We start from the raw sequence: 27,856 nt of genomic DNA on the forward strand, positions 1-27,856 counted from the left end.
AATGCGGTGCCCCTTTTATATGAAAAATTTTAAAATAGGCCATTCAATGAAGGTGCGCCTTATAATCCGGTGCGCCTTATAGTGCGGAAAATACGGTAGTTGTTAGAGTTTTGTGGACACCTTCAGTATCTTTAGTTCTGTACAAGTGCATGTGGAAAGCTGGGTGACTATCTGGGTTTTTTTCAGGCAAACCTGAAACAAACAAACATTAAGCTTTTGGAAGCATTTGGATCTGGAACAGGGTCTTGGGACAAAGCACTTGTCATTTTAGTAACTGGTTCACATTGGCACTTCTCTCAATTTGACGGTTCGTTTGGATCATCTGGTGTAACGTAAGTGTACTGGTTCCCAGTAATGGCAAGAGTGCAGGAACAGCAAGCCATACCTGGAGCAGGTACCATCCTTTGGGCTTTAGGTGAGCTGGGTTCAATTGTTGGAACTTCAATCCAGCTGCAGCTCCCAGAAGATGAACTAGACTTTTGTTGCAAAAGACATTCTCAAAACTGTAAAACAGAGACTAGATGAATAAAGATATATTTTCCTAGATGTTGACAAAAACTTTGATTTCAAGGAAACAACATGAGAGAACAAATGAAGTGATTGAAACATTATGAAGACCAGTAAGTTCTTTACATTTTTTCATAATTCAAGTTTATTGACTTCAAAACTTAAAGGCGACATGTTCTCATTCATCCAAAGCAGTTTTTTTTCTTTCCTTTTTTAATATACAGTTTCCTACATGGAGGTACAGAGAAGATATGCAGTGGCGTCAGCAAAGGAAGCAGGGAGACAGAATCGTGTCGAACAATCAAGACAAACAGTTATATAGCCCTCGTTTATGACTGAGATCTGGATGAAAAGTGCCAGCAAAGCACGGAGACCTGGCGTCCGGTAATGAACACACCGCTTCATGTCTGTAACTTAAGCCGAGGTCCAATGATGAACCGAAAAAAAGCACACAGAAGGAAAATAGAAATATCCGCTCTCAAAGTGCAACTAGACAAGAGCAGGGAAATATTTGCTTACCGGATCAAAAGGTGTTAAACGTTTCATTAGATATATTTCCTCCACTTTACGGCAAACATTCATTATTTTACACCGTCACACACACACACACACACACACACTTCCTCATTCACGAAAAGATCCTTTTCCTCATCTTATTGCATCTAATGTCATTTAAACAACCATTGACCTTTATTATTAGTTACAAATGAGCAGTTATGGATATCAAAAAACGGCTATATTCAGGAGGCAAATTCCCACCAAATCTTTTTTTTTTTTGTTAAATATATAATGACGTAAACTGTATCAAAAACTGTTTCATGGAAGTGTTGCATTTCGAAATGTGCCAGTGGTCACCTTGAAAATAGCAGATGCATTTCTAAGTGATGTGTACAAAGGCTAAAATGGTATTTATGGACACATGGCTCTTAAAAATGGCTCTCTTAATTCTTAAATAAGTCAGTAAACCGCCGTGTGCGTGCAGAAATGCACCCATCCTGTTCTCGTTTCCACAGCACAGCCACAAACCAACACGCGCACAGTAACACAGTTCATGTCGTCATCTTATCTTTGCACTCTGAAATCCACGCCACCGAAGTGGAACGCTCTTCCGACTCTGGAATATCGTTGGCTTAGCAGACGGCGATACATTCACCAACCAGAGATGAGGCATCGCTCCTTGATCCGAGTTCCACGTTCGTGCAGACAGAAAGCAAACCCCTCTAACAAAATGTTGAAGTGATGTTAGTGACGGTTATTTTCTCTTTTTTGTCTGCTTGTGCGCCAACTCCAACATGCATCTAAATAATAAATATAAATATTTCACACATTAGAAAGTCCAACCTACGTTATTGCTGCTAGCAGACCTGGGTCGAATATCCAACCGCTCCTCAAGGTGGGAGAGACTTTCTCCTTCAAGTGTAGAAATTCGTCAGAAGTGGATGTTGGAGCCAGGTCTGTTAGGATGCTTAAACCACCAACATTTGACCTATAAAAACAACTAACTAGTAACACAAAGCCCCCTTTTCCAGTAACAATGTGGCAAACGTTTCATTTGTGCACGTCATAAACATCTGTGTGTTTTTAATGCAACAGCATGAGTGAGGTATGAGTCGTCTCAGTACTGCGTTTAGTGGCTGCTAAAGTGAATGCATAAATGTAACAGCGCCTTCCAGTGTCTCTCTCCCAACCAATGGGATGAAAATATTGCTTCTTTCCACTTCCACAGAGCTTCACCCGCTGACCTCCAAGCAACCCTCCCGTGAATGGTCCGACACCAAAATATATGACCTTTGTGCAAAAAAATCAGCCCTTTAAATCTTTCAGTTTTTTTTTTTTTTTTTGCCTCGGTTTCAGAACTCTTCATCTTTTATTTGTGCGATAGAGTCCAAAGATGAGAGGGAACATGGAGGAGGAGGAGGAGGAGATTTCCACGATGATGATAAAGGCTGTGGAGTGAGGGGTTCAGGGTCCGAAGCTGCTGGTTTCTACCTGGAAATCATGGAGCTGCACTGGGAGTGGTTAGAGGAGGTGGTAGCAGCGCTGAGCTGAGAAAACCCGCTGTGGCTCGATTCCAAGCTGGTCATCGAACCCCTAAATGGGAGAAAGAGAAAGCGATCGAATGAGTACAGGAAGCCAGCCTGAGCAACACCTTCATGAGTGTGCAACGCCAGAGGAAAACCCCAGCCTGCTAAGAACGGACTCAAAGCACCGTGTGTGCATGACTCATGCACGTGATGCAGAACCATGCGCCTGGATCAAATCCTGCAGGAGCCTCGCTCTAAAGCTCAAGCGACGCCACAGGCTGCAGCACCAAGCCGCCACCCATAAAAGCAGTTAGATCCCTATAATCAGCTACAGAAACTGAGATAACTTAAGTTTTCTAACCAGTATGAGGTAAAACAAAATAAAAAATAAATAAATAAATACTTGAGTGTCAACAGGTCATGGTGAGAAGTTACTCAAGTTAAAGTTTCCAAAATGAGAATTTTGGACGTCATGTTGAGACGCATCTGTGGTTCATTCAGACTGACAGAGAGCAAAACTAAGAGACTTGGGCTCACTATCTTTTAGGGATAACAGATATACAGTATAATAATAGATAAATGAAAACATAATAAAGCAAAAAAAATAAAAAAACAATCTAGTAGGGAATATGATCTCCCTGAAATAAAGATAAAAAAAACTTAATTATCTACTGGCCAGTAAAAATAAAGCAGCTGTCTTTAAACATTTAAATTTATTCAAGTCTTTGGTTGAATCTTCAGACAGGCAACTGCAAAGTCGGCCTTCCATCACCTGAAGAGCATTTCTAGGATTAAAAGCCTAATGTCCGAGCAAGCTGAGGTTGCTGGGACATGGACAGAAACTCGTCCATGTTATATCTTTAGTCGCATTGATTATTGCAACAGGGTCAGAAAAATAGATCATATCACCCTGGTCTAAAGACTAACATTAGGTAGTTTTTAAATTACAGAATGGTGTAGCACCAAAATAGATTAAAGATCTGTTGTTGTATCAACCTTCCAGACCTCTCAGGTTTTCTGGTTCTAATCTGCTCTGCATCCCCAGAACCAGAACCAAACATGGAGAAGCAGCAACCAGGTTTTATGCTCCACTAATCTGGACAAACTTTAAAAAAAAAAACTGCAAAAGTACAGAAACACTGAGCTCCTATAAATCAAGGCTGAAACCCAACCTGTTTAGATTTGCCTTTGATCAATAATAACTGGGACAAATAAAGCTCCAGTTATCCGTCTGCTTTTCAATGAGTCGTAGCTTTTCCTTTCTTTTTCACTGCAATGTTGTTCATTGTTAGTTTGCTATATTCTAATGATGTAAAGCACTGAACTGCCTTGTTGCTGAAAATGTGCTTTACAACTAAAATTGCCTCGACTCCCCTAAGTGATCACACCAGCAGAGTCCCAGAAACCAAACAGCCACAAACACACAACTTTGAATCCAGTGCAGCCACTCATAAATTTGCTCCACTTCAAATGTTTGCAGATGAGCACAAATACATTTTTTTCAAAGCTTAAAGTTGTGGTTAACATGTTAATCAATTTGAAAAAGATTAGCAAGACATCTTGCAGTTGGATGAAATCAGAATGAGTTACTGTTAGGACTTTAAATTTGTTTTTGATTCAGAAAATAAAAAATGAAATAATAAAAAACAGGGAAATAGTGAGACTACAAGTGACTAAAGATGAAACAAACATGAAAGCCGGCAAATGTTTATGAGTGTGTGCATGTGCACGTGGATAAGAACCATCTGAGAAGGTGTGAGCAGAGCCAATCATGCAAGCGGAATAAGTAAAGCCAACGAGTGGATTAGACCCCAAACGGTGGTGCAAAGAGTTCTTCAGCATGAAAAAAAAAAAAGCAAGATCCTGTTACCCAATGCTTGGTCAGCATTGCTAACAAGTAGAAGCAAAAACAAGGATTTTTTTTTTTTTGCTGCGTTAGAAGCGTAACTTCCTGTGAGGGGAGGGGCACTCGGTTTAGCAGCCAAAAGCAGCAAAAATGATCAGCTAAGCTAAAGGGAAAAAAAGGGCAAACACTGAGCCACTTACAAACTCTGCACATCACAGCAAGCCGTTCTTCATAGGAGGAAGACACAGCAGGAGGAGGAGGAAGGGGTTGTGAGCAATAGAACAGGAGTGGATTGGACAGAAAAAGATCAATTAAAAGGATAATTTAAAAAGGAGAGAAGCATTTTTCATTTTTAAATTCTGGGCTTCAAAAATAAAATCATGAGGCTGGACTGGTTACAGTGTCCTAGATATTACTGGAGGGTTGTGGAAATATACTAATAAAAGAGATAAATTAAATATGCTGTAATGAAACAAAGTCAACATAGTAAGAAAAGAAAAGAAAAGAAAAAAATATAGGGGAACAAAAAGAATTTAACAAAAGGATTTATGGAGTGGAGAGGATACAACTATGTCTTAAGATGGCATCACATAAACTGCAGAATTAAAGATTTCCCTATACCCAATCTTTCAGACATATTCATATCTATTGGATGTTTCATGTTACAAAATTCTATATATTTTATTTGAATTTTATGCATCAGACCAACACAAAGGTGTTTGTAAAGTTTTTAGAAGTAAATTTCAGAAAACTAAGGTACATTTCATTTCAGCCTATTTGTCAACCAACGTTTCAAAATCTTTGCCCTCTCTTTTTAGCAAAACAGGTTCGCTTTGTCAGAATGCATGGTGATCATCTAAAGAGTCATTTCAAGTGTTGCCATAGATTCTTAGCTAGATTTACATGTCCATCTAACACACAAATATACTCATTAACCCCGACAAGCTAATGCTGTCTAAATGGCTTGTGACAAAAATAAAAATTGTACTTTAAGAGTGAATCATTTTTGCTTTCCTGCTTTGTGTTGGTCTATCACATAAGATTCTATTCAAACAATCTGAACTTTGTGGTTGTACGTTGTTTCAAAGTGAAAACAAATCCAAGCGGTGTGAATACTTCTGGAAGGCACTGCAGCCTATAGACAGAGTTTGTGTGTGAAAGCTGCTTTTGCCTTTTGCATGAACAACATGAGTTCAGTTACCAACCTGAAGTCCTCAGAGCCCAACACCTCAGTGTAGAACATGACTTTACACTTGTGTGAGGACACCTGCAAGGTGGCCAGCACATCGTCCACTCTGGGCAGATTGGTGGCCGAGCAGGCCGGCATGTTATGAAACTTCCACTGGAGGATGTAGAAACCCGGCCAGCGAGTGATATGGGAGCCCTGAGGAGAGGAAAGATCAACAGAACATTTGTGACAAGGAATCAAAAACCAGAAACAGGAAATTCTTCACAATGATAAATCCTCACCTGCACGCTCTCCCCCTCCTTGCAGGTCAGAGGAGACTCCACCATGCTGTAATCCTGCCCCAAAATCCAGGACTTGTCAATCAGCTGGACGTTGTTGACTCCCGGCGAGGTGATGCCGTGGGCCCCCAGGGGGTCTTTGCGTGGCGGCTGGGGGGCTCGCTTCGAGTGGTAGATGTTGAAAACGATGTCGCCTTTGCACACGTCGAAGTCCCAGGTGATCACTGAGGCGGCGTCGATGATCTCGATCACAAGCTGCCCGGAGAAAACGACGGAGAACGGTTCAAATGAACGGAAGGAGGAGGTAAAACGGCAGGTGAATGCATGCGTTTCAGGTTATAAAAGACTAAAAACGGATTTATTAAGATGATCTTATTGATGCAAAAGACAAGAAAAATGAATGGAATCACATTTAAAGCTCTCTTTGAATGTAGTTGGGCAGAATAAATAGTTCCGGAGAGAAGAGTGAAATTCGGAGGGGTAATTATAGATCTGTGCTGTTTTAAATATTGCAACAAGACAGGAACAGTATGTCACAGCAGATAGATTACATTTCAGAGACATGCTGTGTGTTTAACACCACTAGATGGCAGATGTTTCAAGTAAACCTCCAGGAAAGCGACCTGCAGGTCTCTGTTGTCCTGTCCTACATAGCATTGCAGCATGCAGGCCTTTTATCTTTGCTCCTCACCTCATGCGGGGCTCCCTTAAAGATGCTGGCACTCTGATAAATCGTCTCGGTCCAGAGACGCACATCCTCGTTCTCGAGCTCCTCAGGTGTGCGGTACATGGATTTAGGAACCAGGCCGCCCTCTGGTACCTCACACTGAAGAAAGACATATAAACAGGGTCACTGACAGAGTTCTCAATCTTGATCGTGAGATTTGGAAAGTTCATGAACATATTTTTCCTTTCACTTCAAAAATATATGCTACTTTATCATTTTTCTTTCACATAAATATAAAAAAAAGGTTTGAGTTCGGAATAAGTTTTTTATTCAAAATATTATCTATAAGTTTTCAATCTCTACTAAACACTTACCATACACTCTCCTCCTAGAAAGTCGGGGATGATTTCCTTGTCTATGTAATCGACGAGCCCTCCAGGTCCCTGGTAGTCATTGCCTGCGTAAATCAGGAACTTCTTTCGGGTGTTTTCGTCAATGAATGGGCTCACCTACATGCAGAGATAAAAGCAAATATAAGTAATAAATAAACCAAATTAGTTAAAAAAAAAAAACTGCTTGTAAGAAATGCTAAATCAGCCACAGAGACAATTTGGAGTCATACTGGGATTTCGGTTGCAGGTACAAAAACGGTAAAGCAAAAATAATGATTCCAGATCATTTCAGTTCTAAGGTAACCAGTTCTGCTCTCACCAGAGTCCAGAGGACTGGGAAGACTCTTGGCGCCCTCAAGATAAGCAGCCGTCCCAGAGTCTCTGGATAGTTTGCCTCCACAACTTCAATGATCCTCAGAAGCGCCTTGACTCCCGGTCGCCACAAGTGACGCATGTTCAACCCCTCCAGGTCGACCAGGCATGTCCAACAACTACAGAGCAGGAAGCAGGAGGATTAGTGTGGATAACTTCTCGCCACAAACACGCGCACGCACACACTCGCTCTGAAGTGGGCTGCAGCCTCCTCTCTGATCACTTAACACCTGTCAGTCTGAGGCATGGCTTAAGTGATGATGGTAAAGCTAGTTAACTGTGAATCCTGAGTGCGGTGAAAAGCATAGTTCACATGCCTTCTCGTGGCGCCACACCTCTTGTTGGAGAGGCACAATCTAAACATCTGACACTTTGCTATTTCCAGTTATGGAGAAGTCAGAGCTGTGGTTCTCTGTAGCAACACCACAACTGCAGAGCTCGATCCTATCACTAGGTGCGCTGTAACCCATCGAGCTGCTGCTTTTTCCCCCCCAATAAATCCTGCTTCTGCTCAACAATGACCACTGTCCTGTAGTCCTAATGGGAAAATTCTGTCACAAAACTGTTAGGAAAGGCAACATCTCCTAAGGTAATATCTCCTAAATCCTTAACAGCCTGGTTTTTACCTGATAGGACGACCAAACACCTTGGTGTTCTCCTCGCAGCGCCTCAGGCCCTCCTCGTTGATAGACAGCACCTGCAACGTCACATTGAAACAACAGCGCTCTCACTGAATGCCACACCGTACACAAGAACATAAACGACGTATTTATGTAGGTCATCAGTTGAATCCTCCCCCTTTAGGTGATTAACCTGTAATCTAACCGTGGTCTGACCTATAAACTTAATGACTTCTGTAGGGAACTGAACCGGAACTGTGGCTTTGGTTACGTACGTGTCTGAGCAGCGACTCCTCTCCCAGAGCGCGCACCAGGCCTTTGGTGTCCATGTGGCCCAGCCTCAGGATGTACAGAGGACGACCGTCTAATAAAGCAAAACAAACATTTACATGAACCATCGCCTGTGTTTACATTCTAAACAAAGTAAGTGGGAAAGGTCTGCCTTGCGCAGCACAATAAGTAAATGTGTGTTCTGAGAAATGGCGTATTGTTCTGTTCATATTAAAACCAATCTTCTCTGGCAGCGTGCGATCGCGTGCATCAGGTGAAAACTATTCCAGCCAACCGAATAGCTTGAATGGGTTAATTTACTTTTAAAAGTCAGAGGCTTTCAGCGGTAGGTTGTTCAAGATGACTGAACAAATACTATCATGATGAAAACATACTGCTGTAAAGAAGGGTTTGTTTGTATTAGAGCAGCCTGCTGCATGCGAAGGTTTGTACGCGAGTCGTGGAGACGTACCTCTGTCATGGTGGTGCCAGCCGCCGGTGTAGTAGTCCTGAAGAACCTGCGGAGGGCTCCACGTCTCCAGCAGGTAGTCCACCTGGTGCTGCTTCCTCCACGTCAGAGACTGGCACAGGATCTCCCGGGCCTTGTCCATGTTGAAGTCTCTGGCCCGCAGGAAGCGCAGGATGTGTTCGTCTTTAGGGATCTACAGGAAGCAAAAAACAACAAAAAAAAAAAAGTGTTAAGTTCATGGTAAGTTATTAGACGTTGACTGACAGCTACACTCTTCTGCTTAATTACAGAAAATACCTTTCCCTTGTGGGTTTCCTGAAGCCATTTGCGAAGTCTTATGAGACAGCTCTCCTGCAGAGGCGTCAGGTCGCCAAGGTAACGTTTGATATAATCTGCATCCAGTTTATCTGCAACAAAATGCACCAAATTAACATGATTTGTCTAAACAGATCTACACGTTGCTGTACGGGAAAAACATTACCCATTCTTTAACAGACATGGCTGATAAATCTTCTTAAAACCATGTTTTTCATTCATGTTTGTAATGGCCTAAAATTCTTCTACCTCAAGTTACTTCAGTGCTGATCACTTAAATTGAGTTTCCTTTTTCTCTTTAAAAAAAATAAATAACAGCCGCTATTCCAAATCAGGCAGCAGCGAGTGTCCAGATGAATTTAATCGGAGGAAACACACCTTCAGGTGTACCAGCCAGGATCTCCACCAGGCTGTCGGCCTGAGGAGCTCCACTATCCTGCTTTGCCTCCTGTGAGGCGCCATCTTTGGCGTCAGCAGGCTGCGAGGCGGAGACAGCGGGCGCGCTGGGGTGCTGGAGTTCAGGCGGGCTGGCGGAGAGGCTGCTTGGCGCAGGGAGAGCAGGAGAAACGGAGGAACAGGTCCAGCGGGGAACGTGACTGACGCCCTCGCTCTCCAGCTCCCTTAGGTAGAACTCAATGATTTCCTTTCCCTGTCGGGAATGCAAGTAAATTATGGTGAAATCGTTGCTAATATATTCACACAAATCCATTAAAACCAAATAAAACTAAGAAGGTTTTTAACTATGTATTGCATTTGTAAACTGGAGTCACCTTGGTATTTGCAGTTCACACACTTTTCTCACAGTAAAATTCCAGCAATTTTCAGGCATTAAGGTAAGTTTTCACATGTTTTAGCACAACACTTTGGAGTTAAAACCAATACAAATGAACTAAAACAAAAAAAAAGACAGTTTGAACTCACAATGTTTAAAGTACCAAATATAAGACGACATTTATTTCAACAACAACCATAACGATCTGACTGTTTCTGCATTCACAGGTTTGAGAAAGGAAATGTAAAAATCTATGCCATGATGGGATGCACCCCACACACACACACACACACACACACACACACACACACACACACACACACACACACACACACACACACACACACACACACACACACACACACACACACACACACACACACACACACACACACACACACCTTGTTGATACTACTGGCATACTGCTTCATGGCGATCTTTTCCACGGTGCTCTCGAAGCCAAAGAAGGACTTGATGTCCAAACTGGCCGTTTGTTCGAAACATGTCCAGCCCTCGTTCTCTGGGTGGACCTGCAACATCACACATGAAAACATTACTGTAACCTAAACTGTGTAACCACAGTAAAAAGAAGAAAAAAAGAGAGGCTATCGTTACCATAGTAACCACACAAGAGGATGACGCACAAAGGGAGCAAATTTCACACTGCGTAAACTGAGTGGGAGTATGTGTGTCAGTCTGTTTGGGTAAATTTAGACAGTATTTTACGCATGAGCTGTTTGGATTCAAGTGGGATGAAAACATAAATTTAGAGAAAAAAAAAAACCTGATTATGGAGAATGATGTAAAGGCTGTACCAGGCAAGGGGAAAAACTCTGACTCACTGTCAGGCAGTACCCACTTCCCTGCTAAATAATCTATAATCTGTCCATTACTAGTATATTAATTCAAATCGGGGTAAAAAAAAAACAAAAAAACTGAGGGTTACAGTAAAGCATTTAGGGCTGTTTTTAAAGGAATAAATATAAAACATCACTGTAGAGTTACTGCAGATATACAATATATTTTAGGAATCTGTAGAAACCATATGAAGGAAACAAAACAGGGAAGCAAAGGAGGCAGGAAAAAAAAAGTGTGGAAAACAAAGATGGAAAGTAGAAAGTAGGAAAAGAGGACAAATAAAAAGGGAACAAAGGATGACGCATTGAAACCATTAAGGAATAAAGTCTGGATGAAGAAAAACTTTTTGAATCATCTCATTTTCCTCCGGTTTTCCACACTTATCCAGAACTGGAAAATACAGAAATCAAACATACCATGCTTTTTTATTTTTTTTACACTGTATGTTCCCTGATCCTGGTGGCAAAACGGTGGCAGCTTCATAGCTGTGAGTACTAAAATGTTTCAGGTCCATTAGCTGCCTAACTGAGCTGCCCTTCCTGGTTACTGTTACCACAGAGTTGATGCAGCACACTGCAAGAACCTCTGTGAGGCTTTGGACCTAAAATTAGCCTTTTGCTTGGTTGGAAGCTAATATGATAAGCTTGACCTCATTAACTCATAACACATCCAGACAGATCTGGAGTTAGATCCAATGCACACTGAATGCAGGAGGGAGAGAGGAGGAAGAGATGCTGACGGCGGCATGTGGCAAGTTTAATTCAAGTTTGAATTATTCCCGCTTCTAAGACACAGCATGCACACAGAGTGGATTTCTGTACAGCAGCACGGCTTTAAGATACTGACTGAGTAGCAGCAGGTCTCGTGGACAACGACCCTGTTGGAAAACGTCTCATTGTGAGACTCGATGTGCAGAGTCCTCTCCTTTCTGTTCAGAGTGTTTTTCTGGATGAAGTACACGTAGTCTACACCGGCAATCTGCGAACCACAGAAACGACTCACGTTACTTCCAAAGCAACGGTGTGCCGTGACAAAAAGGTTGAAAACACGACAGAAGAGTAAAAGTATATTTTACCCTTTTAAGAAGCCGTGGCGCATCGACATCCAGGGCACAGCGCCGCTCAATCCTTTGGGTGGTGCCGTCCTCGCTCGTCTCCTCATTCACCACGTCACTGTTCACAAACATGGGGATGAGGTGACAGGTGGGGAAGCGGCGTTCATAGGCCTGTAGGCGGAAAGGGGGAAAAAGAAAAAAAACGGAGGATGAATAGTTTGGCACAGGATTTCTTTATGGTAATTTCAGGTTTCAGGTTTCTTTCCAGCAAACGCAGCAAAAACAAAGCATAACCAGTTCCAGCTAGTTGTCATCTTGTGTGTACGTTTGCTCTGCAACAAGTTGGAAATATTACAACGGCAAGATTTCCTTTAGAAAGAGCATTTTATTAGATGAACCTCTATTAGCTGGTTTAAAAGTAAAGAGCATTTAAGTGGCTCCAGCCAAAATTACTGAATCTACTGAAAACCATGCACGTAATCTTTAAAAACATACAAACACCAAGACTGGACTAAACTTAAGAGCAAAAGAAAATTGTGCTACAAAAACAAATGAATAAAGTTAAAAACAAAAGGGGTTAAACTTAATAGAAACAATTCAGTCTTTATTTGCCTGTGATTTGCATTTTAAATACATTTTAAACTCTAGTGCACACTACACTTGGATCCTTTTCTCCCCCAACAACTTGAGGAAAACACCCAAACTTTCATGGTTCATCGATAAACTACCTTGGATCTGGTCGTCATGGTTTCACACCAGGAATGTCTGAACAGCAAGCAGGTTTATGATTAGTCACATCATCCTCATAACCTCTGGTGGGGCTATCCAGAGCTGATCATAACACTTTTATTTATTTTTTTAAATGTGTTGCTGTTAAATTTCACCCCGACAACAAAAATGTGAATATAAATTGTGCTGATCCCTTGCACTCAAACCAGTCAGTACTTTTCACAATGTTTGCGAAGATTTTCATCAGAGACAACATGAGGAACAAAAGGGCATGTTGACAACTTTATCGTATTATTTGAGCTAAACAAAGAACAGCATTCTTCAACGAGCGGAGCAACCAAAAATATTACATTATGCCAGGCCATTCAGATGTAGGTTGAGAATGGTGAGCGGCAGATGGCTGCATTTTTTTGTTCCGTGTTGCTGCCAGGCCACTCGGCTGCCCACTGAATAAATGAATGCTGAGCTCTGTTTTTCAAGCTCCGATGCCCTGGAACACCGGGGCGTTCAGCTTTGTTCTGCCATCAACACAACAGCCTGGACTGTAAACATCTGCTTCAACCATCACAAACAAGCACACACCAATAACGCACTGACCACAAGGACATGCATTTACAAAAAACCCACAAAGGCTTTTTTTTTTCACTTTTCAGCAATAAAACGCAAAAAGCTTACTTGACAGCAGATAGGTAACTACCAACCACCAGCAAAACAGTGTTGGTTGCTCTGCTCTGCTTATGATAGATCTAAGAAAAGTGAAATAGAAACAATGTAACAGAGGAAACTCAGCTTGTTACTGAAATCTTATTTTCAGTTTGATCGGCCCCAATCGGTCACTGGAAAGTCTAAAAACGTTTTTCCAAAATTAGTGAATGCACCATTGTTGAGTGGTAAAAAAGTCCCAGTGGCTTCAACATAGGCTGTTAACGAAAAGAGGAAATCACTTTCAGTATCGGTTAAATGTTTAAATGAAGCCAGAGAAAACAGACAATGAGAGACACCATTTAAAACAAAATCTATTTTCTGAGATGTTAAGACACGTCCGTTGTTCATTCAGGCTGTGACACAGTAATAGAGAGAGAGACTTTTCACAGGTAACAGGAATCTGAACAGAAAGTACAGCTGTTCTGTTGAAACCTTTGGAAATGTTGGCAGCCGTAAGGATTTTTGATTCTCTCGTGAGTATCCAAAAAATCCTACTAAATGTAAAAGGTTAAAGATAGTTCAACATGTTTAACTAGTTTGTCTTCGTTTTGAAATAATGTGAAAACCCCATTTCAAAGCAACTGCTCAGTTAAATGTACAATTTTCTAATATTCAAATATGGTGTTGAAATATGATAATTAATTCCAGTATGGCTATAAAAATAATGTTCTCGTATAGGAAGTACAAATATATCACTGATGAACTTCATAGGAATAATCAAAATGGCCATTTTGTACTAAATATGTATTATAAACTTACATTCCACATCTTTGATAGTCACTGTAATCAAACTACTCTTTCATCGTGTTAGCATTAACACAAAAAGAGGAAAAAATCTGGTAAACCAAAATCTTTTATATGCGATAATAAAGGTATTTCAGTGCATAAAACAAAGTGTGAGAACAGGAATCTCCCGTCTCCACAGTGACGGGATTTGTTGGCCAAGTTATGAGTAACCTCGCTTGGAATTTGGTTGGAGAACGTGCGTGTGCTTTCCAGAGAAGGCTGAGGGGAAAAAACAAAACAATGCATCATATCTCGATTTCTTCCTGCAAAAACACAACCGTTTTCCCTCTGGACAATAAAGTAAATCGGTAAAGGCCATGAGTCTGGAAAAAATAACTTGCTCCGCTCAGGAAGGGAGATTCAGGAAATTCATGAGCTCCACAAACAAAGGGACAATGAAAATCGAGGCCGGACAGTGCCGCAAGGCGAATGCAAATGGGTCTAGAGTTCCACCTGGCAAAGAAATACAAAGGCTGGCAAAGAGCCCAGCACGTTCACCATCTTCAAACTATGTCAGTGGGGAAAAATAAGTCAAATATAGATGAAAGCACATTTAACACATTTTAAAAATGACTTCTGTTTTTAGTAATGGCTTGAAAATAATTTCGAAGGAAAAATTCCACTTTGGTGGACAAAAAAGTTTTATATCTTATCAAATATCTAAGGGCACTCTCCAAGGACAAAGACCAAACTTTGGTTTTTGAGTTGTGTGAATTGACAGCAACTTTCTACTTGTTAATACGAAACCAAAATTAATTAAGCGAATGCACTGCTAAACACACACAAAGAAAAACCAAACCGAACAGCTGGGATGCAATGTTTTCCTAATTTAACGCCCCTGCATAAACATACCAGAGTGCAAGCTGCAGCAAGCATTTACTGACTGCATTTAAAATGTTCCAGTGAAATGACTTCATTTAGCTGGAACATGAACTCTAGTTGTGCAGCTAATAGAAAACAAACAAGATCCAGGGCTAGCCCACGTTGCCAGTGCTCTGCGAGATCAATCCTGAAAATATACATTTAACACACTCCATTAAAAACACACCTGATGCTGACCCTACCAAACATTGACTAAATACAATCACAATTACAGTATGACCACTCACAGCTTTACATCTACACCTCATTCAATAAAAGCTTCAGTTTATCAGGTATACACTTAACTGCAATAAAAGTCCAAAAAGTAGAAAGAAATCTACATGGATGTTAAGATTAGTGTTACTGATATTTTATTTTTTATTTTTCATAAAATCTAGTCATCTATAGACAGAATAACTACTGACAATCCTGTCCTCCAAAAAGGTATGTCACTGTGTTCCGCAAAAAAAGTGAAACAAACAATGTATTGAAGATCTGTTAACTACTGGTGGAAGAGCCTTGCATAAATCCAAAAATGTGTTTGTTAGTTATTTGTTGCAAAGAAACCGTATTTCTATGCAAAGTTGCTTGATTGTGAAAACATTAGACATTCTCACCATAACATTCAACAATGCTGGTGAACATTTTATTGATAAAGTGGCTGCAGTAAAAAATGTTAAATGTTCAGAAAAAGCAACAGTAATCTGGAGTCAAACAAAAGAAAATCTTAAAAAACAAAAAACACACACTGCGTCTTGAAAAAAGATCACTTGTTGATTCAACCTATTTTTTCTTGCCAACTAATAACTGAAAATGTAAAGACATGACAGAGATTTGTCACCACAGGTCTCACACTTTTCTTGGAATCAGAGCTCTATATCTGAGGCTTATGAAAAGCGTTGTGTAACAAAAAGAGCCGCCACACATAGGTCAGTTTAAGCTATTATTAAGTCGTGTCAGCTGGTGGAGAAAATGGGAAACATTTAGGTAGTGGGGACTTTTAAGATGAAAATACAGGAAGAGAACAGCTTAGAGATTATCAGAAAAACAAACCAGCTAAGCAATACAGAAACACTGAAAGGGCAGCGGCAGAGTGTGGCTGGCTTCCCTTAAAGAAAATTTACAAGAAGAGGAAACAACAACTTCCCTCGAACAAACAAGTGGGTCATCTGAGTGAAGAATGCAGGCATCTGCCACCAAATGCTATTCCAATATAGTTAAATATCAAACACCGTTAAACTAATACAAACAAAAAATACTTTTATAGAGTTCATATAAATGTCTTATCTCAAAACTCTACACTTTTCCAGACTAGGCTTTTTAGAATTTTGGATTTCAGAAAATCTTCCCTCTCCTCCCAAAAATTGAAAAGCAATTATCATTGTTTTGGCATCTCACATGAACACCGATCAGAACATTGGGTCCACTTTAAAACAGATGTTAATCAAGAGGCCTGAAGGATTTGATCTGGCAAACCACATCTACAAGTACAGTCATTCAAAAAGCTTTTTTTCAGAAATTCAAATATTGATGCACTAAATAATGTAAAATAAAAATACCGAATAAGTCTGAACCCAATCCATTTTCTATACCACATTTTCATTTTTCTATATTTATCCATACTATGAAAACAATCAAACTCTATTCATTTCCAGGTTAGGACTTCACAGGAACGCTACGGTTACCCATCAATAACTAAATTAAAGCCACATTTTTGACTTTAGTGATGCTGCTCTTTGAGGCCCACATATTAAGGGCTCAATAGAAATTATGTAATATTACCACCATTGACGCAAGATACAAACAACAAGTCTCTTTCACTGTGGGTCACTGACAGAAACATGACGTCAATTAGCCTGTTTTTGGTGACTAAAATCATTACGGTCTACCAACCAGCACCTCAGGCAGCTCTGGACCCTGACCCATCGTTATGCACGTCGACACATTAGACAACCCTAATTTTGTTTTGAAGGCATCTGTTATATGAAACATAAGCTAATGACTTGTCTGGCCCTTGATATTAATAAATTTGCATCTGGACAAGTGGCAACACTTATGAAGGACACAAATGTGCATAAAACAAAACCTTTGTTGATTTAACATAATGTAACGATGACTGGACACAGAATATAACATACACGGGCCAGAAAATAATTAGAAGAGGACAAAAATTACAAAGAAGGTTGTTTGAATGTCTGCAGAAGTGCTACAGCAAACATCAGGGTTGAATTACAGGGAAACAACTTCTTGGAACTGAAACAAACGAACCTTGCATACTTGGAAGAAGTTCTTCCTTCTTTCAATTAGCAGGAATTAGTTTACTGGTTTTATACCGTAAGAGTGGAGGAAAACACCTCCCTGATATTACTTTTCCTAACAGCATGACTAACCAACACATTAGACATGCTGACACTAATATTAACAGTATATATATTTTTTTTAATTTTTAACTATATACAGTGAAGCTTAATGCAGAATAAGTAAGGAGCCTGAATTTTTAAGTCCTACATCTGTCAGCCTTAACATTTAAATATGCTGTAAATGGAGAAAGATCAGATGTCACAGCCTTAAAAGCACATCGGTCATTTCCTAAATAGTCCGAGTAATACTAGGTATTTACATACCAGACAAAGAACAATATATTAAAACTAATATTTACATTAAAATATGTTAATATCAAATGTCAATGTTTATTCATAAGACTGCCAAACATTTACCAGGAACATAATTCTCTATAACTTCTATCTACTCAGAAACCACAGACGTCTGGTGAGTTAGGCTTTTCAACAATGCTAGTTTCACTTGTCTCACATTACCATTTGCATGAAAATCAACAAAGCAAGAGTATGCCAAGCTAGTCATGTCATACAAAGTAAATAGAAAAAAGCCTCACAGGGGAACAAAGAGAAAAGCTCTAATGTCCCAGATCTCAATCCCTGATCAACCAGTTAAACAACCATAGACCACTAAAACCACTGTGGACTTTTGTTTAGTCTATCCATCCATCCATCCATTTTCTTTACACCCTTGTCCCTTAGTGGGGTCGGGAGAGGTGCTGGTGCCTATCTCCAGCTAACGTTCCGGGCGAGAGGCGGGATACACCCTGGACAGGTCGCCAGTCTGTCGCAGGGCAACACAGAGACACACAACCATGCACACACACACTCACACCTAGGGACAATTTGGAGAGGCCAATTAACCTGACAGTCATGTTTTTGGACTGTGGGAGGAAGCCGGAGTACCCGGAGAAAACCCACGCATGCACAGGGAGAACATGCAAGCTCCATGCAGAAAGACCGGGGCCGGGAATCGAACCCAGAACCTTCTTGCTGCAAGGCAACAGCTCTACCAACTGCGCCACTGTGCAGCCTTGTTTAGTCTATGTTGACAAAACGCCAATCCTCTCCATTAAAATATTGTTTTATAAGACTATACATACATTAAAACTTTTAATTCAAAAATAGTATACCAAATTATAGAATGGTAAATAATCAAAAGAACATTTTTTTTCGGTCAAAATCAAAACCTCTCTCAGTCGAGGCGTGGACTTGATCAGAAGTAGGAGAGAGAACAAAATCCTGACTTTAGGAATAAAACAAAAGCGCTTTTGGTTTCTGCATACCGCACTACCCACTGCTCCTTTTTCGGTGAGCTCAGTGGGATTCGTAATTGTACAACTGCCTAGAACCACCAACTTGGATAAAGGCAGGAACACTATGCCAAGCAGGCAGAACATCTATGTGGGTACGTCAAGTGCCAGCCCAAATAAGCGTCAATACTTATAGATGTGTAGCCATAAACTATAAGGGCCATCTGTCAGACATCAGTATGTGTGTACCATGTAATCTTTAAATCTGTGAGTTCTAAAGCTGACCTAAATCAGCTTCATAAACTTCATTTTGGAGGGGTTTTTTTTGTCTGAAAATTCATCTGGTTTCTGTGAATATTGCTAGATAGAAGGAAATCTATGGGATGTGTCGTTTTGGCTTTCAACTGAACTGAACGCCAAACCCAGTTCTTTCAAGTGATAAACCAGCCCCCGAATACAAGGGAAAAAAATAAATAGATGGCAGCAATCAAAGAATCCATCTCCATTTTCTCCGAGTGACATTCAGCTGCTGCATAACACTGAGTCACTATCCACCGACACAGTATGGAGGGACTGCAGTGTGAAACCACACTAAAGGGTCAGTTGTGTAAGAATATGTGCGCACACACTCCGTTCTCTAGCAGAGAGAAGCAGACGTGGGGGGAGGGGGGAAGCACTGAGGCAGCATCTCGACCTTGCAGCAGCAAAGAGGGTGAATGAGTGTCTCGGTGAATGAGTTTATCTGAAATTTTCCATTGGCTCCTGTAGTCACATGGTTGCTGGAGGAGCTTGCTGTGTGATAAGCTTCACGCTCCCCTCCAGCACGCCATAACTGCTGACTGTTTTTGGCAATCATCATCCGACAAGGTAAATGAATTAGACACTGCAGGAAAGGCTCTGGCGCTCTAATACAGGGGAACGGATGAATTATCTAAATTAAAAACAGTCATGCAAAAATGATGGGAAAGACAGGACATAAAGGCACATTTAAATAAGGAATCATTCACTAAAGCAGACTCAGATAACGTTCTGTCTCTCAGAGGCTCTTTCTGATTACTTGCATGTTTCACTCCATTAGATTGTTCGGTTCTCAATTGTTGCGTTACCGTGACATTTTCAAAAAAATGACACCGTTTCACAGTTGAAATAAGTAAAATGTGAAGGAGAGCAAACGATTGTGTAAGTAGAAACTTCGGGATCAGAGTCCGATACGCGTTGAGAATCGTAGACCTCAGACGAGGATTAAAACAATAGAATAAAGCCCGGGATGCCACAGCGAATTGGGCTGGAAAAGCTTTAAGCGGACCTGGCCGTATGTGGGTCAGGACATGGTGGGACACGATGTCATCTTGGCAGTGCCACTTCGCACAGAGCCAGGCCAGACAAAAAAAAAAAAAAAAGAAGAGGGACATCAGAATGAGCCCAGAATTAAAACTCTGTGGCAAACACAACACAAGGTCTCCTGAGTTCACACTTCTAAAAATCGAGCTACAGATGGAGTATGTAATAAATTGTTAGAGAAGGAAGAGGATGTTTCCCATTTAGAAGACCTAACAGATCAAACTCGACCAAATCGACTCCTCTGATCTCGTCACACAGAGTGAAACAAAAAGCGAGCTCTCTAATCAGCAATACGAGCGTTAGTTTCATCATTTAACTAAGCAAAGCAGATAACGACATGCGTCTGCAGCACATGTGGATAACATGACGGAAATGTTTCTATTTCCTCCTGGCACAAAGGAGGTTAAAGAATATAGCATTTACTTTATAAAGGAGAGGCTCAAATATGCTGGTGCAATAAGGCCAAAAATAAACCCCACCGAGTTACACAAACATATTCAACCACACAGGGACTCATTAACACATCTTTGGTAACAGTCAATTTATACAGCAAGCAACAGGTCCAAGTCTGCAACATTCACCTCAATTCAAATTCTTTATTCTGGTTATTTAAGAGTCTTGCACAAAAAAGAAGAATAATGTTCAGCCACATGAGTTATGAAAAAACTTTATCTGCCATCTTGTCATTTGTTCATCGCTTCAGGAATCAATGATACTTTAAAGATTATATTATGAAGACAATCCAAGCTAAAATGTTTTGTTTGCTCCAACATATTAGGACAGATTAGCCACCAGGAAGGAAACGTTTTCTCTTGCTGAATCTGCATAAAGCCCAGCAGACAGTACACCCACTTCGCACATCCTGTTCCCTTCCATCCAGCTGAACGTGTGCAGATCGAAGGCAGGGCCAGAATACTTTGTCCCTTGCGGATTTGTTAGAAATGTTTTATCAGGAGCAGGTTAGCCCAACACTGGGCTGCAGCATGAATATAAAATAGCTTTAGGAGACAAGTCACAGCTGGTCACTGTGCTTCAAATACAACAGTTTGAAGTGAGTGGACGGACATGTCTTCAGTTTATAGTTTCCTCTCTCCTCTTGTGGTTATTTAAGCCCTTGGTGTGTTGACGTGCCCTAAAAGCTAATGTCCCTGCAGGCCAACGTCAACAACAGGGGTGTTGTGTCAAGCCTTTGACATTCCACTGCGACTCCCCGAGGACTGCCTGGCTGTTCTGACACTGGACTGCAGCGATAATGGCCGCAACAGGATTGACTACATTTCCTGTTATTGAGATGCAGCAACAAGAAAAAGAGGGTCTGCTGTAGCTTAGATTACAAAAGACATTGCTAATGTACTTCTATTTCAATTTAAGAACAAAACATAAATCTTGTCAAGAAAAAAAAAACACAGCCCATAACAGTCTAGATTGTTGCTTGTTAGTTATTTCGGTACCCGAGAGAAACATGATCAGCTGTGACAGGTGTTGGTTCGACTGGATTGTAGATTTAACTAAAATGTGGCTGACTGTGCTGATTAAATGGGGATATATTTATATTACCACCTGCAAAAGTTGACTTCTCAAATAACAAGAAGTTTTTCTAACTGGTTAAAGACTACTGAACAATTTGACTAGCAGCCATCATATTTTCAGTGAATCGGTACTTACAAACTAATAAAGGTTATACGATAACTCTTGATTTAAAAAAAAAAAAACAGCTGTAAAATTCAATGGAATACTCAAAATTTACAATTAACCCTACTTTTTTGCATCAGACAGTTTAGTAGTATATTTTGGTACGCTTAAAGCACAGATAATCATCCTGTTTCTGTGTTGCATTGTATTTTTTTTTTCTTGAGCTGGAATGTCTAACTTGTTGCAACAAAGAAATTAAGCTCATAAAACTATCCGAACTGACGTTCTTGTGCCAAGAACGCCGTGAGCGCTAAGTGTACCAAGAATACCAGGCTCCAAGAGGGAACATTGTAAAGCAGCAAAACAAAAACATCTGAAGGGCATCTGGGATCCAAGTCTCGCTTATGCAAGAGATCACTAGAGCTTACGGCAGTGGTGGCCAGAGGTTGAAAAACTTCGATAGCACCCGTCATTGAGCAAAGTGCCTCCTCAGGGTCGAGTGACAAGACTGCTGCATTTCAACTAAACAAAGACAGTGAGTGCTTAGATGTACTAGGCATGTAGAAGTTTGTTTTTTAGTCTCAAATGGGTAAAATAAGTGACATAAATTTTAACGAGGTTGTGCAAAGCTGAGTCAGGTCTTATTTGGAACAACCCAACACAATATGAGTAAACTCCCTGATAGCAGAGAAAATGAAAAGCTATGTTGACATGAAGAAATAGCTCTTTGCTGCATCACAGCGTCATGTGACGGTTTCCTACAAGCCAGGATGCTTTTGTGCATCTAGGCTACAATAGTGCAATAGTGATAGAGCAGCTAGAGGAAATAAGACGTCACTTCACAGGCTATACGACGAAGAAAAAAAAAAAAAAAAAAAAGAATAGTTGTGACGCACCACTAAGTCTGCTCTGCAGCATCTGCAAAAAAAAAAAAGTCACTGCAGAGAAAAGTCACAAGAACCTTTATTTCGTTAACTTGAGCTTCAGATTACTTTGAACACGTACTCGCACTAAAATAAGCAACACAGTAAGTCGATGATGTGTTTTTATTATGTCAAAGAAGACAAATACCCACCATGCTTTTCTGTCCTAGTTTAAAAACATGCATAGTTCTCCAGATGTGACCCATATATGAAAGCCTAAAGATGAGCCATTTCCACCCTTAGAAAAAAACAAAACATGCAACTCTATGTCTCTGTCATTACAGGTTCCTGCTCTTTGAAAGCTCACATGGTCCTATACCTGCATTTTATTTTTAGCCATCTGTTTGCCCGCTGCTCAATCCCGCCTGTGCTAAGGAGATTTACTCTTTCTGTATGCTCCCTCTTGCAGGCATCAAATCTGCTTTCCATTTATCAAAAACACAGCTGGTCTGAAACTATGCATAGTTTGTTTTATTTGTTTTAGTACGCATGCGTACTAAAACAAAGGATGATGGCATTGTGAAAGGAAGTGAAGCTATACAATATGTGATCAGACATTTCTTGGATGCGCTTAGTATCACTTTTAATTTTCAAAGCATAATTATATATAACAGCTGCCTTATTAGATGTTTTGATTAACTGCTGGTTGCGTAATCAGGTCATGAATCTGCAAGAAGCCAATACAACATGATGGAGGAATTACAAAAATGGATGAGTAAATAAAGTCATTCAGTCTGGTTTGATTACTTTGTAAAGGGATTTTTTTTCCTGCTAGTTTTGCTTTGTTTTTCTTGACGAGACAATGATCACATTTTTTGTGGTAGATATTTACCTCCAGTTTGATTTAGCACTAATGCACCCATTCAAAATATGAACAATTCCAACTTTTCTAGGATTGTACGAGACTAAAAATCAAAACACAAATGACCTGCAGGCACTTTGATGGAGGTGTGTTAGCTATTGGTGCATCGTCTGTTTTTACCGATTCCGTTTGTATTTTGTTGACCTTTATGTTTAAATGCTACCATTATCTCCAGCGGATGCAAAAGAAAGGCTGCAGCGTGTAGCAACAGGCATTCACCAGATACATCCAGCTGGTCAGTCAGCTGTGAAAAGCCATGCTGGCTACTGAATCTTTAATGCCTCAAATGCACGTCAACAACTACATATGTAGCAGGTTTCTGTTTGACATAAAAAGCACAGTCAAGAGGCATATCTCAACATACAGCCTGAAAACGTGACACACAATGGAACTGAGAAACCACTGATTTAGAAAATGTAGCTTCAAGTTGATCTCCATGTTTGATCACTGTAATATCTTAAAATTCAGCAATTTAAGTACAAGATCCAAGGACTCGCTTCGGAGGACGACCTGTGAAACGCCCACCCATCGATGTTACATAACTGCTGATTTAATGTATTCAAAACTCATGCAAATAGGAAAATTGCTAGCGCCCACAGGTGAGAAAGACTTACCGCCATCACCAGCTCAAAGGGATGCTTATACACCCGCACAGGTGACTGATACTTCTGCACCATGATGGGAATTACAGTAACACCAACAACCTGCACAGAGAGCAGAAACCAGCAGTTAGCAAAGACAAAACATTTATAAAAGCCATTTGATATTTAAAAGGAGTGGGGTTATTTCTGATGGTCAAAACGGGTCAAATAAATCTACATGCAGCACTATAAAAAAAATAAATTAAAAAAACAGACTAGTGCACACTTAGCTAAAAGAGGGGTGTGTTTTTGGATTGTGTGGTTCAGAGTTCTTGAATGCAAAATGCTAATAAAATTGAAGTTAACGGAGCTGCAGAAGGCAATTCTCCCGAGCCGAGACCAAGGATCCGGGTGATCAGTTGCTGCAGCACATCCCTCTCATTCACTAGAAATCTGTGTCACTGCGAGCTACTGGGGATACAGCTAGGCTACTCTCATCTGCACCCTCTGTCAAAAAGCTCCTTTCTCAGCAACGCATGACTGGAGCTCACGAAATCATTTAAAAAGCAGGTGCTGCTTGTTCTTTGAAACATAAGCAACACAAGCCACATGCTGGAGCTGGACTCTGTTCAATAACCCCAGACAAGAGGCTAAAAAAAAAAAGGAAAACCGCTGTAACAGAATGTTCTAGATGCTGGAGGATAAGAAGCTTAATGCCGAGAGTGATTATTATTATTTTTTTAATGAAGCAAAGACAATGTGATGTGAAAGGATTTATTTCCTTCTCTCAGCCTGTGCTACGTGTGGCTGGAGCATCATGTGCTGGGGTTTTTGCTCAACAAGCCGGTGCTTGTTTTTAACTGCAAGTATAGTGTGGGTGCATGTCTGTAGGAAGGAGTGTGAGGTAACCTCCATTAGCACAGCTGCTCCGAGGTGCAAAACACAACAACAATACAATCTTATCTTGTTTTCTTCCCTACATGTTTTTCTGTTTGTTTTTTTGTGTCAATTCAAACTCGGGTAAATTTAACTCTTGGTTTAGCATTTTGTTATGCTTTGCTCCTCTGGGTCAGCGTGGATGAGGACAGCCAGACTAAAACCAAGCTAAGGCTAAATACCATCAGACCTCCTCAGTACCACTTTAAACAACTGATTGCTACTGCCACTTATAGTTACCGTCATGATTCAGGATCTGTCAGCAACTTTGAAAACATCAATACAAGATCTCAGTATGACTTCATAAGTAAACACCTCACTAAGCACATTTTAATACTCAGTTGTTTACATATCATTTTTATGTCTACTGCCACACTCCTACTTTTGCATGGACATTTTAAATACACTCACAATCCAAATAAACCGAGCAGGAACCTGCACCATATAATAAAGGTAATGTTATCTAAATATTTTCATAGCCTTCTATTAAGACTGCTGCAGTGTGTAATTTTTATACACATTTTATGTTATTTTTTTACATATTTGTTGACACCGTCACTATGTCGTGACAGTATGGTATGAGACAGATAATCTGTGTGGGGAAAAAAAAAACCAAGCTCCTCTGCTTTCAAGTGCTAACGAGAAACAACCTATCAGTGCATGAGATCGTCAACCACAATCTCCACCATTTGCCCATTTGGCAGCGAGTACATGAGGTTGAGTGACAGCGTTAAGACCTTCCTTTTGGCTCAGGTTGGTTATTTTTGGTCACCGTAAAATAACAGCTCAGGGAGGAGGTGTTGGAGTTCCATTTTTTCACAGATCATATGTCTCATGACGAACTGTCATGACATGGTGACGGTTTTAACAAATATGTGAAAAAAAACAACAAAGAACATACACTTTAGTAAAGTTACATACTGCAGCTTTAAGGCCATGTCGTGCACACTGGGTAGCTGGAGTTATATGCTTGCCACGTCAAATTGCAAAGCTTGACCAAAGAGTAAACGCTAACATGACTTTTGTTGATTTAGAAACAGGACAAAGACAATCAAGTGTCAGTGCAAACATTCTTAGGAAATGTTTTCCTTACTTGTCGTAGAGGTCAAACAAAACTACGAGCCATTACGAGAGAAAGGACCAATACTATAAAGAAATAGTCAATTGAAGTTGCTATAATTTTGTAGATGCTGGTCATTTCGGCTCTTCACCATTTCACAATTTTGTGATTTTATTCAGTCTGCCCCAAACGGATATCAAAACCCAAATAAATAGAAATGGGTGCAACAAAAAAAAAAAGCCCTGGGGAAACCAAAAGACACTAAAGTGAAATGTGAGAATTGGGCATTTTTATTGACTCAATTATCTCAACAATAAAAAGGAAAAATAAATTACTCAATGGTTTGTGTTCACGTTTTGTTTACAAGTATGACATTTAATTTGGATGGGACAAAATGTTGAAGAGCAGCTCCCAAAGGGGGAAGGGGGGGGGGGGGCAAACTAGCAAAGGTCGAGAGACAAATGTGCAAACTAAACAATTTAGAAGGCAGGAGCCCGAATTAAAAAGGATGGATGGATATTTTCTCCTCATTTAGAAAACACAGCAGATCAGCAGGTAAAAAAAAAGAAGAAGCAGGTTTTAGGACAGATCTTTCCTCATAAGCGATCAGTTTGGTACCTGGAGATCCATCCTGATACGTTTTCGGATAATGTTTTGATCTGGTTTTACTTCGTGTAGCAGAAACCGGTTGTTGTGTTCGAACAGGTTTAACCGAACTGAGGACTAAACCTGTTCAGTACATTTTAAAAAGGCTATAAATAAAAACTGAAATTAGAGCAATATTTACACCTAAATTAGAATTGACGCAGCTAAATGTGTGCCACAATGTTGATCAATGCAGTGGTACATTATTGTTAAAATGTTCCACTCTGTCACTGATGGGATTTTAAAAGGGAAATTTTGTTTTTCACCCAACCCTTCATTTTCTTCGTCCATTAATAATATCGAGATTTGACCATATCTACTAAGTATTGTGACGTTTCAAAATCATGTAAGAGGTAGACTACCTGAAAATAGCAGATGGCATCATACCTATAATTATCACAGTAAATAGGTCAAAACCGGCTCGCATTAGCTAACATAAAACAGTTCAAACTGATTGAGACTAGCCCGTAAGCTAACACTAACTTCACAAACAGACATTAGATTCGCACAGTTTTCACAGAATGTACGTACCGGTGATTCTGGGAGACGAGTAAATGTTTACTTTTTTTCAGTCGTGATCTCTTCTGGAAGGGGAACCAGTGTGAATTCTTGCCATTCCGCTCCCCTCGGCTCTTCGCTTCACCCCCGGCTCCGCGGCTAACGACGGTTAGCTTCGTAACGCTAGCTGGCCATGTAGCAGGAGCAAATAGCCAAGAAAGCTAACCGTGAACAAAGTTACTTTTACAGACAAACAGTCTAGAACACTGAATTCTTGGGGAAAATAAACGTCCCACCCAGCCCACCGCAGCTGAGTGGAGCCCAAGCGGATGGAGAAGTGTGGGCATAGGAGGACAGCAGTGGTATTTCTCTCTCGGTGGCTCCTCCCTGTTTCTCTGAGCTCGGTGTTTTTCCACCTCCCACTTCTGCGTTCATAAAAAATCTCAGCTCATGTAAAGGACAGACAGCAGAGGACACGTTATCGTACCAGAATTAAACTGGGCCCTAAGCTCCAAAAGTCACAGAACATACCGTGTGAATATTACAACTGGTTAAAAAAAAAAAAAAGATTATTTTCAGTTTCATTATGCAACCAGCTCAGATTCAGATTAATATCATATGTTCCCCGTGCAAAATAACACTGCCTAATTCTCCAGCCTGCATGTGACTCAAATGTCACAAGACATAATGAATATGTTTTTAAAAATTACAAAATATATGTCTGCTGGACCCATAACCAGCTGGGATTTACAGAAAACTGGTTTTAAAACACAGATGCAACTACTGCATCTGTGTAGTTGCATCTACACAGAATCTGAAATCTGAAAAATGATGAATTATTTTTCAGATTCATCATATAAAGCTTATTTTAAGAGTGTGTGTCTGTTAATTTTAATGTTATTGCAATTATTACTATGAAATTAAGATTAAATGTTCCATTGACATATATGATTGTTTGGGTAATGAACTCAATTCAATATGTTTGAAATCAATATGTTCAATTCGCATTCATGACATGAACGTTCGGGGATATTTCAATTAACTGAGACGCATCTGTAATGGCACAAAAGTCTCA

General features: G+C 40.3%; 1 protein-coding gene across 2 annotated transcripts; it reads right to left on the minus strand.

Moving 5' to 3' along the window:
- Positions 1–625: 625 nt before the first annotated feature.
- Positions 626–27,189, minus strand: LOC103463598 (SEC14-like protein 1). Of its 2 annotated transcripts, XM_008407073.3 has the most exons (17): positions 26,815–27,189; positions 23,676–23,765; positions 11,655–11,804; positions 11,426–11,557; positions 10,123–10,251; positions 9,328–9,598; positions 8,932–9,041; positions 8,638–8,827; positions 8,171–8,259; positions 7,902–7,972; positions 7,223–7,394; positions 6,886–7,020; positions 6,536–6,670; positions 5,848–6,099; positions 5,583–5,761; positions 4,578–4,604; positions 626–2,598 (listed from the first exon to the last, which is right to left on the minus strand). In XM_008407073.3, exons 2-17 carry the CDS (start codon positions 23,736–23,738, stop codon positions 2,493–2,495), a joined length of 2,211 nt encoding a protein of 736 aa, XP_008405295.1. In that variant the 5' UTR covers positions 23,739–23,765; positions 26,815–27,189; the 3' UTR covers positions 626–2,492. The 2 variants fall into 2 exon arrangements, with proteins under 2 accessions (XP_008405295.1, XP_081463508.1); XM_081607382.1 differs by lacking the exons at positions 4,578–4,604; positions 26,815–27,189.
- Between the last annotated feature and the right edge of the window lie 667 nt (positions 27,190–27,856).

Source organism: Poecilia reticulata, chromosome 1 (genome assembly GCF_904066995.2).
Source record: "Poecilia reticulata chromosome 1, P_reticulata-male-v2, whole genome shotgun sequence".
NCBI classification, from domain to species: Eukaryota; Metazoa; Chordata; class Actinopteri; order Cyprinodontiformes; family Poeciliidae; genus Poecilia; species Poecilia reticulata.